Source organism: Mytilus edulis, chromosome 8, assembly GCF_963676685.1.
Source record: "Mytilus edulis chromosome 8, xbMytEdul2.2, whole genome shotgun sequence".
Lineage (NCBI taxonomy): Eukaryota > Metazoa > Mollusca > Bivalvia > Mytilida > Mytilidae > Mytilus > Mytilus edulis.
In genome coordinates, this window is record NC_092351.1 from 28,086,264 (window position 1) to 28,100,031 (window position 13,768).

General features: G+C 31.4%; 1 protein-coding gene across 24 annotated transcripts in view; it reads right to left on the reverse strand.

Annotated features, from left to right (window-relative positions):
• Window positions 1–9,456: 9,456 nt before the first annotated feature.
• Window positions 9,457–13,768, reverse strand: part of LOC139485267 (neurobeachin-like) — a 213,792-nt gene continuing 209,480 nt past the window's right edge. For all 24 annotated transcript variants that reach the window (XM_071269596.1, XM_071269591.1, XM_071269589.1 and 21 more), the window contains 2 exons: window positions 13,551–13,702; window positions 9,457–11,916 (listed from right to left, as the gene is read on the reverse strand). In XM_071269596.1, coding sequence (XP_071125697.1) covers window positions 11,826–11,916; window positions 13,551–13,702 — 243 coding nt within the window. In that variant the 3' untranslated portion in view covers window positions 9,457–11,825. The remainder of the gene's footprint in view (window positions 11,917–13,550; window positions 13,703–13,768) is intronic.

Below are 13,768 nucleotides of genomic sequence, written 5' to 3' on the forward strand. Positions count from 1 at the left end.
CTCCGAATTATACACAAGAAACTAAAATTTAAAATCATACAAGACTAACAAAGGCCAGAGGCTCCTGACTTGGGACAGGCGCAAAATTGCGGCGGGGTTAAACATGTTTATGAGATCTCAACCCTCCCCCTATACCTCTAGCCAATGAAGAAAAGTAAAAGAATAACAATACGCACATTAAAATTCAGTTCAGGAGAAGTCCGAGTCTGATGTCAAAAGATGTAACAAAAGAAAATAAATAAAATGACAATAATACATAAATAACAACAGACTACTAGCAGTTAACTGACATGCCAGCTCCAGACCTCAATTAAACTGATTGAAAGATTATGTCTTCATCATATGAATATCAGGTACAATCCCTCCCGTTAGGGGTTTAGTATCATACTATCATAAAATATATGAGAAGAACATAACCCGTGTCATGCCAACAACTGTTTTTTTTAGAAATAAATGTGTTTAGTTCCGATGCAAAGACCCTATCAGTGAATCAATGTTAAAGCCAAAATATGCAATCTTTAATGACCTGACAACAGTATCGTAACTATATCCCCTTTTAATAAGTCTATTTAAAGGTTTTGTTAGTTTCTGAGGAGAATACTGACATTTTTGTGCTTTATAAAGAATATTTCCATAAAATTTTGGATGTGAAATACCTGAACGTATAAGATGTCTGCATGTTGAGTTATATTTACGAAGTATTTCCTTATACCGGTGATAAAATTTAGTAAATGTTTTGACCAGTTTGTGATATCGAAAACCCTGGTGTAATAATTTTTCAGTAATACATAAATTTCTCTCGCTAAAATCTAATACATTGTTACATACACGAGCGAATCGTACAAGTTGAGATATATAAACACCATAAGATGGTGACAAGGGAACGTCACCATCTAAAAATGGATAATTAACAATAGGAAATGAAAAATCATCTCTTTTATCATAAATTTTTGTATTAAGCTTCCCGTTTATGATATAGATATCAAGATCGAGGAAAGGGCAGTGGTCATTGTTATCATTAGCTTTATTTAAAGTAAGTTCTACAGGATAAATTTCTTTAGTATACATACTGAAGTCGTCATTATTTAGAGCCAATATATCATCCAAATATCTAAAAGTATTGTTAAATTTTTGTATCAAATGTTGTTTTGATGGGTCTTTGCTAATTTTAGTCATAAATTGTAACTCATAACAATACAAAAACAGGTCCGCAATAAGTGGTGCACAGTTAGTCCCCATTGGAATTTCAATAACTTGACGATATACGGAATCTCCAAAGCGAACAAAAATGTTATCAAGTAAAAATTCAAGTGCATAAATAGTATCAAAGCATGTCCAATTGACATAGTTCTTTTGTTTATTGCTACTAAAAAATGATCTAAAAGAGTTTGAACATATGTACTCGCATTCCGACTTTTTAAATGCCCAGTTAATTAGGGATGTGATTGTTTTCTTAATAAGAATATGAGGCAAAGTGGTATATAGGGTAGAAAAATCAAAACTTTGAACAGATTCAAAATCACCAATATATGCATGCAATTTATCAAGTACTTCCAACGAGTTTTTGACACTCCAAAAGTAATTAATTCCACTATTTTCAAAGGCCTTATTTGAACAATTTATTATCAGGTTTTTTATTGTACCAAGTGTACTAGTAAGTAAAACAGACAATTTAGTAGTTGAACAATGGCTGGAAGATGAAATAAATCTATATTTGTAAGGTTTTTTGTGCAGCTTCGGAAGCCAGTACATAGTTGGGACTTTCGTTGTGTTTGGTTCTGCTTGTAAAGAGGTAGTTAAAAGTTTATGTTTGTTACAGATGTCGTTTTCTGAAAATGAAGTCAGTTGGAATGTTGGTGAATTCGTGATTTCCTTTTGCAGAACCTCTATATAAAATTTACGTCAAACAATAATGATATTATTAGCAGCTTTATCAGCCGGGACAAAAACAAATTCCTTGGCTAGTTCTGTTAGTTTATTTTTGATACGCGAAATAGGGTTTTTATAGTTTTTGTTGAGGGTAAAATGTTCTTTAAAATGTTGTATTCGAATATCAACTATCTTCATTACTGAATTAAAAAAAGAGTCCAAAGATTTTTTGTCAGCTTTTTCCCGTTTTACCCATTTCAAACAGTAGGCGCGGAGTGAGTCGTTGATGATATTACGACACTCATTCCAGTTAATAGTTGACGGGGGACGATATTTAGGTCCTTTACTGAGGAATGATTTTAACTCTCGGTCGCGAACGACGTTAAGGTCTCCTGTTATAACATGGGAAATTGGTCCATAGGTGTATTCTGAATTACTGCAATTACACGACATAGGTGTATTTTCAGTGATATTTACATCTTTACACAATTGGCTATAATTAAACACATATTTTCGGGTAGATTTCTTGTAAATATAACAAATGAGAGGGAGTTCAGTATTATCAAAATATCCAGGAATTTGGTCTTTAACAGAATGGTCGTTAAAAATACCGGCAATATTTACAAAATCAAAACCTTTATTGACATACTTTATTTTAATAAAATGTTTTTTATGATCTTCAGGGCGATCAATTTTTGGAAACAGTTTAGAATAACAATATGCCATTATAATTTGGACAATTTCATACTTAGGACTGTAATATGAAATTGTGTTGCAATCCTCTAAAATTTTATTTAATTTATTTATAGGTAAAGAACAAAGCTTGGTTAACAGATAATGTCTGCCGTTGTTTTTTGAAATGGAAATTAGGTCCGAAATATTTGTATGGTTGGTCCGAAATTTTCTTTGATTGCGATTTTTTCTGCGTCCATGAGAACGATTTTTACGAACAGTTTTAGAAACTATATCCAAAATGTTAACAGAATCGGTTCTTGATATATTGCCAATTCCCATGATATTATCATTAAGACCGAGAGGGTAGACTGTCTGTAATTTTTTAATCCAATTTAATTCATTTATTTTTCGTGATCGTACAAACTTGTAATGAGATTCACCAGGCTGCTTATTTACTACTTCTAAAGGTTGAACTGTTAAATATTAAATAGGATGACTGTGCTTCTTAAGATGTTGATAAATGATACTTTTGAATTTATTGGGTCTTTTAAAACGATACAGGTGTTCTTGCGTGCGTTTAGATAAATATCGCCCAGTTTCACCTACGTACTGAATACCGCATCCCGGTTTGTTTCATGCGACTAAATAAATAATACTGTTTGTTTTTCAAGTAATATCAGTTTCAAAATTTAGAGAAAATGTGCGACCATTAAATGTGGACCTTACTGTATTGTTGGTGGAAAGACGGGGACACGTAAGTCATTTTTTGGCATGACACTTATCGATAGAAGGGTAACCACGATTTTTATTGTTAAAAACGTTAGCTATGGTAGTATTTTTAGATAAGCGATTCTGAAGATTGAGACGTGTAGATACCTTGACATTTGCCCTCATTATACAACTTGTATATTTTGTTTGAATTATATTGTATATGGAGAATTTTCTGATTGCACTCATACCACATCTTCTCATTTCTATAGATATATAGATATATTTGTTAGTTTTGTGTACCACGATGACCCTTTCCTCAAAATCTGCTTTTATTTTTCTTTTGTCATAAAACTCTTGACTAGTCTATGACTTTTTGACTCTTGACCTATGCATATTAGGTGTGCCTCTTGGTATGATTACATTGACAGAGTCAGGAGTCTTTGGTTTTTGTTCAGTTTTATGTATTGGAGTTTGAACTAGTGCTCATTTTGTTTAGGGGCCATCTGAATTTCGTCGCCGGGCGAGGAATGTTTTCACTTTGTTAAAAACCCATTGGTGACCTTTGACTGCTTTTTGCTCTTTTGTCATGTTACTGTCTCTTTAACACATTTCTATTCTCATTTTTTTAATTAAAGAATGTTTTGATCAAATGAAAACTTAATCCTTTAATTTCCGTGAAAAAATAGAGAGAACATTTACTGCTTCAGTAGCACCATGTGCTACCAGTTGTGATATATAATGCAAAATGTTTCAACCATTTTATCTTAGATTTCATTTAATGGACATGTAGATATGGATAGTCTGTTTTAACATCTTAAAAATTCACAGAGAAGGTATACGCATATCAATAAACTGAACTCAATGCAAAGAACCTTTAAAGTACACTTAGACAGAGAGCTCAATCTAGTGAAACACTTTGTTATGCTGGTCACATGTAACTTGAAATGTCACTGTCTGTTGCCAAACTGTAACGATATCCTGAAAAAAATATGCAAGTTAATGCTATTAGAAGTAAAATTCAAAGGAAGTAAATAAGCTGTTTACTGAAATAAATGTAGAATATGTCTATAGGCCACAGATGCACCTGCTTGTGAAAAAAACCACGAGTAAACTTCCACATATAGATGCAGGATTTTCGTAATTTTGACCATTTTGTGACCAAAAACATTGTGTATAAGTTTCAAAACATTTGGCAAACTAAAGTTAAAGAACAGAAACAACAGATTTAGCATTTTTCCTATCTTAAGGCTCCGTGTTGACATTTGTATCATTGGTACTTGTACCACATCTTCTTACATCTATTAACTCATGAACAGTGACGTCACCCAATATCGAATTTGATAGATCTGTGTTATGGGGTAATAAGCATTATGTATAAGGTTAATAACATTTGATTGAGTCAAACTTATTAAAGAGAACGGAAACGAAAAAGTCAGCATTTTCTATGTTTTTAAAGGGACATGACAGCTCATGAACGGTAAAAGTGACGCTACCAAATTTCAAATTAGATTTTGTGTTGTGTGGTAAGAAACATTGTCCCAGGTTAGGGGGATGGTGGGGATCCCGATAACATGTTCAACCCCGCCTTATTCAGTATGTGTGTGACTGTCGCAAGTTAAGAGCCTGTAATTCAGTGGTTGTCGTTTGTTTATGTGTTACATATTTGTTTTTCGTTCATTTTTTGTACATAAGTTAGGCCGTTAGTTTTCTCGTTTGAATTGTTTTACATTGTAATGTCGGTGCCTTTTATAGCTGACTATGCGGTATGGACTTTGTTCATTGTTGAAGGGCATATGGTGACCTATAGTTGTTAATTTCTGTGTCATTTGGTCTCCTGTGGATAGTTCTCATTGGCACTCATGCCACATCTTCTTTTTTATATGGTGTATAAGTTTTGTATTATTTGGTTGAGGCAAACTAAAGTTAGGAGAACGGAACCCATTTTTTGGGACGTTCGGACTAAGGTAACACTTTATGCCCTCCACTATGGCGCCAACACAGAAGTTCTGACGATTGTGCTGGTGATACTCATCCCACTAGCACTGTCATTAACACACACACACAATTTTATTATAAAAATATACAATCTTAATTTTGATTTCTTTATTTAGGGCCGAATGATTATATGCATGCCCTTCATTAGGAGTATCAAATTTGACAAAATTGTACATATACTTTTTTATATATTTTATAGCTTATTTCTCAACTAATTAAAGCTTACCAACTTAAATTGATCATCACTTTTATATGTCTTTTAACATTCTGTTTTGAACAAAACGATTTGTTACATATACTTCACCTGTATTTCTATCAAATCTGACATTATTACCAAGCCAATTAAATAAAATTCAGTCGAACTTTAAAATAAATGTGCATTCAAATATATATGCAAGTCGTCAACTGGTCAAGTGGCTTGATTCACATATCGTTGGCCAATTGAACAATATGTCCTAATTGAGTGGTTTTAAAACTTCTAGAAATATTAACGAAAATAAGGGATGAGTAAAGGAAAATAAATGAAAACAGAACGACTGAATTAAATAAAAGGATGTTCGATATACTGTATATTTCGGTTTATTTTTAAAATCTATACGATGTTTTATTTTTATCTAGTTAACATACACTATAACAATATATCATTTTACCAGAACACGGTTTGCGGAAGTAGTCAAGAAGACAATATTATGTTTTTCAGGGGTTGACAGGATACACGTGATCGTTGTTAGTTTCAACTTCAATATTATTATGCAAGCAGATGTAATAAACAATGATTTCATACATTATTTTTTTTTTTTTTACACTCTATATAGGGCTTTATTTATGATCTTATTCCAGAGTGCACAATTCTTATTCTACATATTTCACCTTTATCAAAATTAGGAAATCTGTTTGGTCGTCCCATTTTGTTGTAGGGATGTTTAGATTAAGTGTCGAGTTAATATGTATATTATTTTGTGTTGTCTGCGAGAAACAAATCATTTTTCTGATCTAGTAACTAAATTCAAAACCAATATAGATAATGTTAACATATATATTTTATTGAACTGTGTAAATTAATCGGAATGCGAATGACAACATGCACCTACAATTCTTTTGTGTGTTTCCCGTTTCGGTAACACATGACATTTGCGCGGGAACTTCTTACATAAACATCGTTTTTGGATTATTGAAACATGTGATTTTTGGAGGTAATGTGATATTATTTATTATTCAATAGTACATAATTTTACGTCAGGTTTGTACACATTAAGTCTCTGGTCAGTGGCGGATCTAGTTTCCTAATCAAAATAATTAAAATGAGAAGATAAATACCTTACAGCTTCCTTTACCGTCGATGCTGGAATGTTGAATGTTATAAAACAATTTTAGCGTCTTTGACCTACTTAATCTTTTTATTCGGATACTTGCGGTTATCTTCTCCAAGTTCAACGGGAACATTAGAATGATCTAGAATAGAACCCAGATGGAACCAAGAAGTTGGGTTGATATAACCAAACAACCCGGATGTTGAACCAGTTACCGTGGTTTCGAACCAAAGAACCAAGGTTCAGAACCAAAAAACCCAGATGGAACCAAGGTTTAGAACCAGAGTGCCCGGATATAACCTAATTGCATTCGGAATTCTCATGACTTTTTATACCTTCAACGTATTTTCCAAATCATTTATTTATTTAGTATATTTATATATAATATAATATTTGTCTTATGATCATAAACAAGCTTCTTTTCAAGTTTGGTAGAAATCCAGGATAATTTAAGAAAGTTATTAAAATTTAGCCGCTGATGACCGAACATAGGTTGGTTCGCTATGTCTCGCGTTTTTGCGATAAAAGTCACATGCATGCTCGACAAAAGTGAAAATAATGTCAACAAAAGAGGTGAAATTTTAAGGTGACTTATTCAATGCACAAAAATATATAAGGGGGGATTTTCCAGTTTTCAGACATTAACACAAAAATGTTTTCAGCAGTTCTCATGAAACTTTGCTGAAATGTTTATATCTATTGTTGTAAACTCCCTTTCGATTTTTATTAATTTTAGATTTTATGTTATTGAGATAAGGGATTTTATTCATTAGAAAAAGGTGGTATTATCTAGTTTTCAAAAATAACTCAAAAATGCTTTCAGCAGTTCTCATGAAACGTTGGTCACGTTATTGTTTATATATATTGACTGAAGCTCCCTTTGTTGCTAATAAAAACAAGAATGTGTCCAAAGTACACGGATGCCCCACTCCCACTATCATTTTCCATGTTCAATGGACCGTGAAATTGGATAAAAAATATAATTAGGCATTAAAATTAGAAAGATAATATCATAGGGAACATTTGTACTAAGTTTCAAGTTGATTGGACTTCAACTTCATCAAAAACTACCTTGACCAAAAACTTTAACCTGAAACATGCACTTTCATTTTCTATGTTCAGTGGACCGTGAAATTGGGGTCAAAAGTTTAATTTGGCTTTAAAATTAGAAAGATCATATCATAAGGAACATGTGTACTAAGTTTCAAGTTGATTGGACTTCAACTTCATCAAAAACTACCTTGACCAAAAACTTTAACCTGAAGCGGGACAGACGGACGAACGAACGAACGAACGAACGAACGGACGAACGAAGACGGACGGACGAATGAACAGACGCACAGACCAGAAAACATAATGCCCCTCTACTATCGTAGGTGGGGCATAAAAATTACCTAAAAGAGTTTGAATATTCTGACTTTTTCTAAATGACCATCTAATGAGGTGTGTGAATTTTTCTTAATAAGACTATGATGCAAAGTGCTATATAGGGTAGAAAAATCAAAAGCACCAATTATAAGCATGCAATTTATCAAGTACTTCGAACGAATTTTGACACTCCAAAAGCAATTTATTCCACTATTTTCAAAGGCCTTAATTTGAACAATTTTTTATCAGGTTTTTGATTGTACCAAGTGTACTAGTAAATAGAATACATAGTTTAGTAGGGAAACAACGACTTGAAACGAAATAAATCTTTGTTTGTAATGAGTTATGTGCAGCTTCGGACCCAAGTACATGGTTGGAACTTTCATTGTACAATGCATTAGGTTCTGCTTTGAAAAGAATCACAGAGCTGAGTCTATGTACCATATTGTATAAATGGTTAAGTGGTTGTTAGGACCTAGTCCTTAATTGAGATCCTGGTCAGATATTCCTGGCCATATGTTTTCCTTTTTGTCATATTAAGATTTTTTTAAATTTAATATGTTCGTCGAGGAAACAAGGAACATTATTCTCATACAAAAAATTAAGATAATTCTAAATACAAATTCATAAAAAAAAAAATGGAATTTATTACAAAGGATAATCACAAGATATACTTGAATTGTCCTGGACCTCACTTCTGTGATGGGTATGTTAATGGAATCCTTCTCTGAATACGGGACAAACATTTGTAGTAGTGGTAGACCCGAATGTCCAATGATCTTCAATTTATACCGAATATTGACCGTAAAAAAAAAATGCTAACATTCCAATTTTCAATAACAGTTAACAGCAAATACATTATCACAATAACAGATAACAAAAAAACTAAAAGCCCAATAACAGCTAACAGGAAACCTGCTTCAGATGTATATTTTATTCATGAAACCACCATTCAAGTTTTGAGAGGTAGTTAGTGTTGAAGTGCTATCGTTTTTAGTGTAATTCAATTGTAATCTTGTTCAAAACTTACCTGGCAATATATATTTGTCCATAGAGAAAGAAAGATAATATTTCCTACCAAATGTAAAGGATAGGTATAAGATCAATGTATTAATAGTGGTAAATAAATTGAATTTATCTTCTTTAATAATTGGATGATGCATAGATAAAAAAAAAATCTTTGCCATGAGGGCTATATCGTTATCCACTGTTTACCTTGCTAAGCCATGACAACTAGCTTGGCTTCAGAAGTGAACTTTAGTCTGTGCCAAACATCTTGTTTGTTAGACCAAACAAATGTATACTATCAAATTAATTTCTAAAACTTTCTGTCTGACTGAATGATTTCTTAACTGAAGATTTGTCAGTCAGACAAGTCTGGGATACAATGGACTTAACAGTGAACTTCCTTTACTTTATTGCACTCATAGATTTCAGCAAATAAACTGAGGAACACAACTATCAAGATGAAGACCAAGAATACAACATTGTAAATTGTGATTATGGCAATAGAATAAATCATAAGAAGTTAGAATATACTTGTAATATATTATTTGCATTGTGAAACATGATTTCTTTGTGACCATACAATTCTGTTTACACCACATAAAAATCACACTCTGTCAAAACATCTATAAATTATTCAAATGATATGTCTCTATTCACAAGACGTGTGCATACTCTCACACAGAATGCATTATAAGTGTAATTCTGACAGAAAACTGGTCAAATAGCTTTTATGAATATATTATACTGCTTTATATTGGTTTAAATACAAACTCTAAGGTACTTATTTTCAAAATAAAAGCATTAAGCATCATCCTCATGACCATTTTGTTTTTTATCTTGCTAAATGAATTTCTAACAATAGTACAGAACCAAATGGTTACATAGAAGAAAAAATGTAATATACCTCATATTGTCTTTAAACTAGTACAACATAGAAATCTTAAATATCTAGATGGTCTTTTTCTACGTTTTGTTTATTTCTCTTTTAATATATTGGTAATGAGTAGAGTGTTAAGTCAACTATTTTCATCACAGAAATGATTCTAACAATCTGAAATTTTGGTTAAAAATAAAAATGTTAATGTTTTTTAGTTCCAATAATTCCTAAAAGAAGTCTCAAAATTTAACACAAACCTAATCAAATCTGTAAATAGGAACGAAAGGGTGATCAGAAATTTCCATCAGTTTCTTGTAAATGAAACCATAATCAGATTTTGAATTTAAGGGAAATATATTATCTATGATTTATGATTTTAAGCTTTCAGGAAATAAAAAAAGATTATTTTCTTCATTTTAACAATTTGAAAATCATTATAAACATAACCAACAAACACCATGGAAACATAATGGATCTTAAATAAAACAACTATAAGTACACCTTTAACAAAATATACTGCATATAAAATAAATGTTAACATTCATGTATATCAAACTTTTAACAATCTAACAATCAATAATGGTCTAAAGTTTGGTAAAAGATAAACAGTAACATCCTGTGAAGAAATACATACATTTAACTTGCCAATATTTGGTTGAAAAATACTTCTATTTATTTTTTTTAAATGACAGTTGATGTCAAGAGTGAATCTGCAATACAATATAAATAGGGCTGGGCAATTATCTAACTGTTAAGTGCGAATAATCTTAAGACTAACAAAATATTCCTATTTGTTTTTACCTACTGACATGAACATGATAAACTTCAGGTGAAGTTAAAGTCCTTTGACTCACTTTTTTCTGACATACAAAAATATCAAACTTTGAGGAGGTTTTTTATAATTTTCATTCTGAAATCTCACCATTATGATTCTGCCATAAGAAGCTTTTAAAAACCATGAAATTTGTCAGTTGTCACTCGTAAAATGTATAACCACAAAACGAATGATATATATCAAAATAAATTTCAATTCTATTTTATTGTTCTTTACTTGGAATGTATTTGGCAATATAAGCAATTTAACAGACGTATATACATTTCCTCAATATGAAATATAACACACATATACAACTGTTACCCAAGAACTTTATCAAAACACAGCATCAGATTGATTACACAAAAAAACAGCACAAAATTTTTTCATGTGGAATGTCTTATTATGATATCACATCTCCTTTATATGAGAGATTCATTTTATTCTCAAAAACTAAAGAATTAATTTCTTATCTTTTCGTTTCACTGTATTGTGCATATAATTGCCGCAAAATTTGAATAAAGAAATGTTCTACATACATACTAATTTAAGTCCTACCATACATAACCAATCATAATCTATTACTGTTTAGTATCAATCTTATTTTTATTTTTATCATTTTTTCAATCTTTTCAATTATAATTTTTCAATCTTTTCAATTATAATTTTTCAATCTTTTCAATTATAATTTTTCAATCTTTTCAATTATTGTAATTTTACAAAAAATGTGTACAAAACTAGAAAAAGCTACTAAATTAGTACTACTTGAAGACCAAGCATCTCACACAAAACACACAACCTTTGAGAATAAATAAATATTTACAATTTAATATATTTCTTTACATCATTTCCCCTCCTTGGGAGTAAATAATAATATTTTCCAAATATATTTATACTATATATGTGAGAACAGTGTATCCTACCTAAAGTCTAGATTAAGTCCCTTGAAATAAGAAACTTTAGTAAGCAATTTAGTAGATTAAATATTAAATAAATTTATAATATGCATGCCTGAAAAGAATTAACAGCTGAAGACTAACTAACTATACTTCAAGAAACCTTTGTTAAACTGATGATATTAATCAGTAAAACAAGCATCTTCTTAGTACTAATACAGCTAAATAAAACAGATTTGCTGCCTCAAATATCCTTATTTGATGCAGTGCATGTATGTTCTCATGATGAAATGTTCCACTTGTTAATATCTCTCCTGATATTCATGGTGCCACTTGTTAAAGTCTATGTTAAATACCAATAAACAACCAGTTCCAAGGCCTGCCAATAAGAATCTAAAAGAAAGAAAATTAATCTTTTAACCCAAATATCAATAAATCTGATTTATAACAAAAACTTCAAATTGTTAAGAAATAGCTGGCATATTTCACTTCAGTATATTTGCATACCTAAGAGTTTTACAATAATCATATAACACTCATAGTGTATTAAACATACAAGTATATACACATGTATATTGAAGAAAGATTTTAAGCGTAAGTAAAATGAAAGATTCATTATGAAAAATCACAAATACCACTGATTCTCCAGCACAAAGGTCTCGAAAAGGTCACATTTGCCATACAAGTCAGATTTTCCAAGGCAAATGATAAAATAGAATTAAGGATTTAGATCATCAAAGAAAGATCGCACAGATATAACTTGTCCTTTTGTTTTGAAAGCAGAAGAGTTTGAGTCCAAAGTGAAAAAGTTGAATGCATTTCTTTTCTTTTGTATGATCATCCCAGGGCCCTACAAGTTCAGAAGTTACTTGTAACGCCCCATGGATCATATCATGTTAATGCTAATTAGTCCTTTTTACTTGTGTACCAAAACAAGATTTTCTTTATTCGAATTTTTCAGCAAATACTATCGATAATCTAGATTTTAACATTTTAATTTTCTAATTAATTTTTTTTTAAATGCACACATAACTTGTGTTTCATTCTTTTTTTTTTTAAATACTCCAGAGATAACTGTATTGTTTTTCTATTTCAATGCAAAATAAACAAATCATTCATTTTGAGTCATAACTTCCCTTTAAATCAAATTAAACAAAATTCTGAGGAAACTGTATATTTACATTTTTTAATGGATGTTATTGCCTACAAATTAGCTTTCAGTAACTGTTTGTTTTTTTAGATCTGTAAATTCTCTGCTAAGTCTAGTCTGTTTTTGTGAAGATTTTTCTCGGCTTTGTATCCCTCTGATGCAGAAATAAAAATGTCTGCAACCCTTAATTGCAGGTAGATGGAGAAATGTACACTGATTGTCATCCAATCAAAATATTAGCATTTATAATTATTCTTTAAGTGCAAATTAATTTCATGCAAACAAAGAAGACCATGTGATCTGTACAATGTCCACAGTAACAGCTATCATGTGATCTGTACAATGTCAACAGTAACAGCTATCATGTGATCTGTACAATGTCCACAGTAACAGCTATCATGTGATCTGTACAATGTCCACAGAAACAGCTATCATGTGATCTGTACAATGTCCACAGTAACAACTATCATGTGATCTATATAGATATAGGAAGATGTGGTGTGAGTGCCAATGAGACAATTCTCCATCCAAATAACAATTTATAAAAGTAAACCCTTATAGGTCAATGTACGGCCTTCAACACGGAGCCTTGGCTCACACCGAACAACAAGCTAAAAAGGGCCCCAAAATTACTAATGTGATACCATTCAAACGGGAAAACCTATACTTACTTATGATCATGGGTAAGAGCCAATGACAGGATGCTGCTATCACATGGTGGATATGTATAAAATAGATTTAGGTCATGTGACCTCCAGACTTCTGTATACTTACTTATGATCATGGGTAAGAGCCAATGACAGGATGCTGCTATCACATGGTGGATATGAATAAAATAGATTTAGGTCATGTGACCTCCAGACTTCTGTATACTTACTTATGATCATGGGTAAGAGCTAATGACAGGATGCTGCTATCACATGGTGGATATGTATACAAAAGATTTAGGTCATGTGACCTCCAGACCTCTACCACTCCACTGTTACCTCCCAACATAATATACTGCCCATCTCTACTAAGAATTATTGTCTGCAAATATAAATATTTTAAAATTAAGTACAATTCATGCACAACTAATAAAAATCTTGTATACAA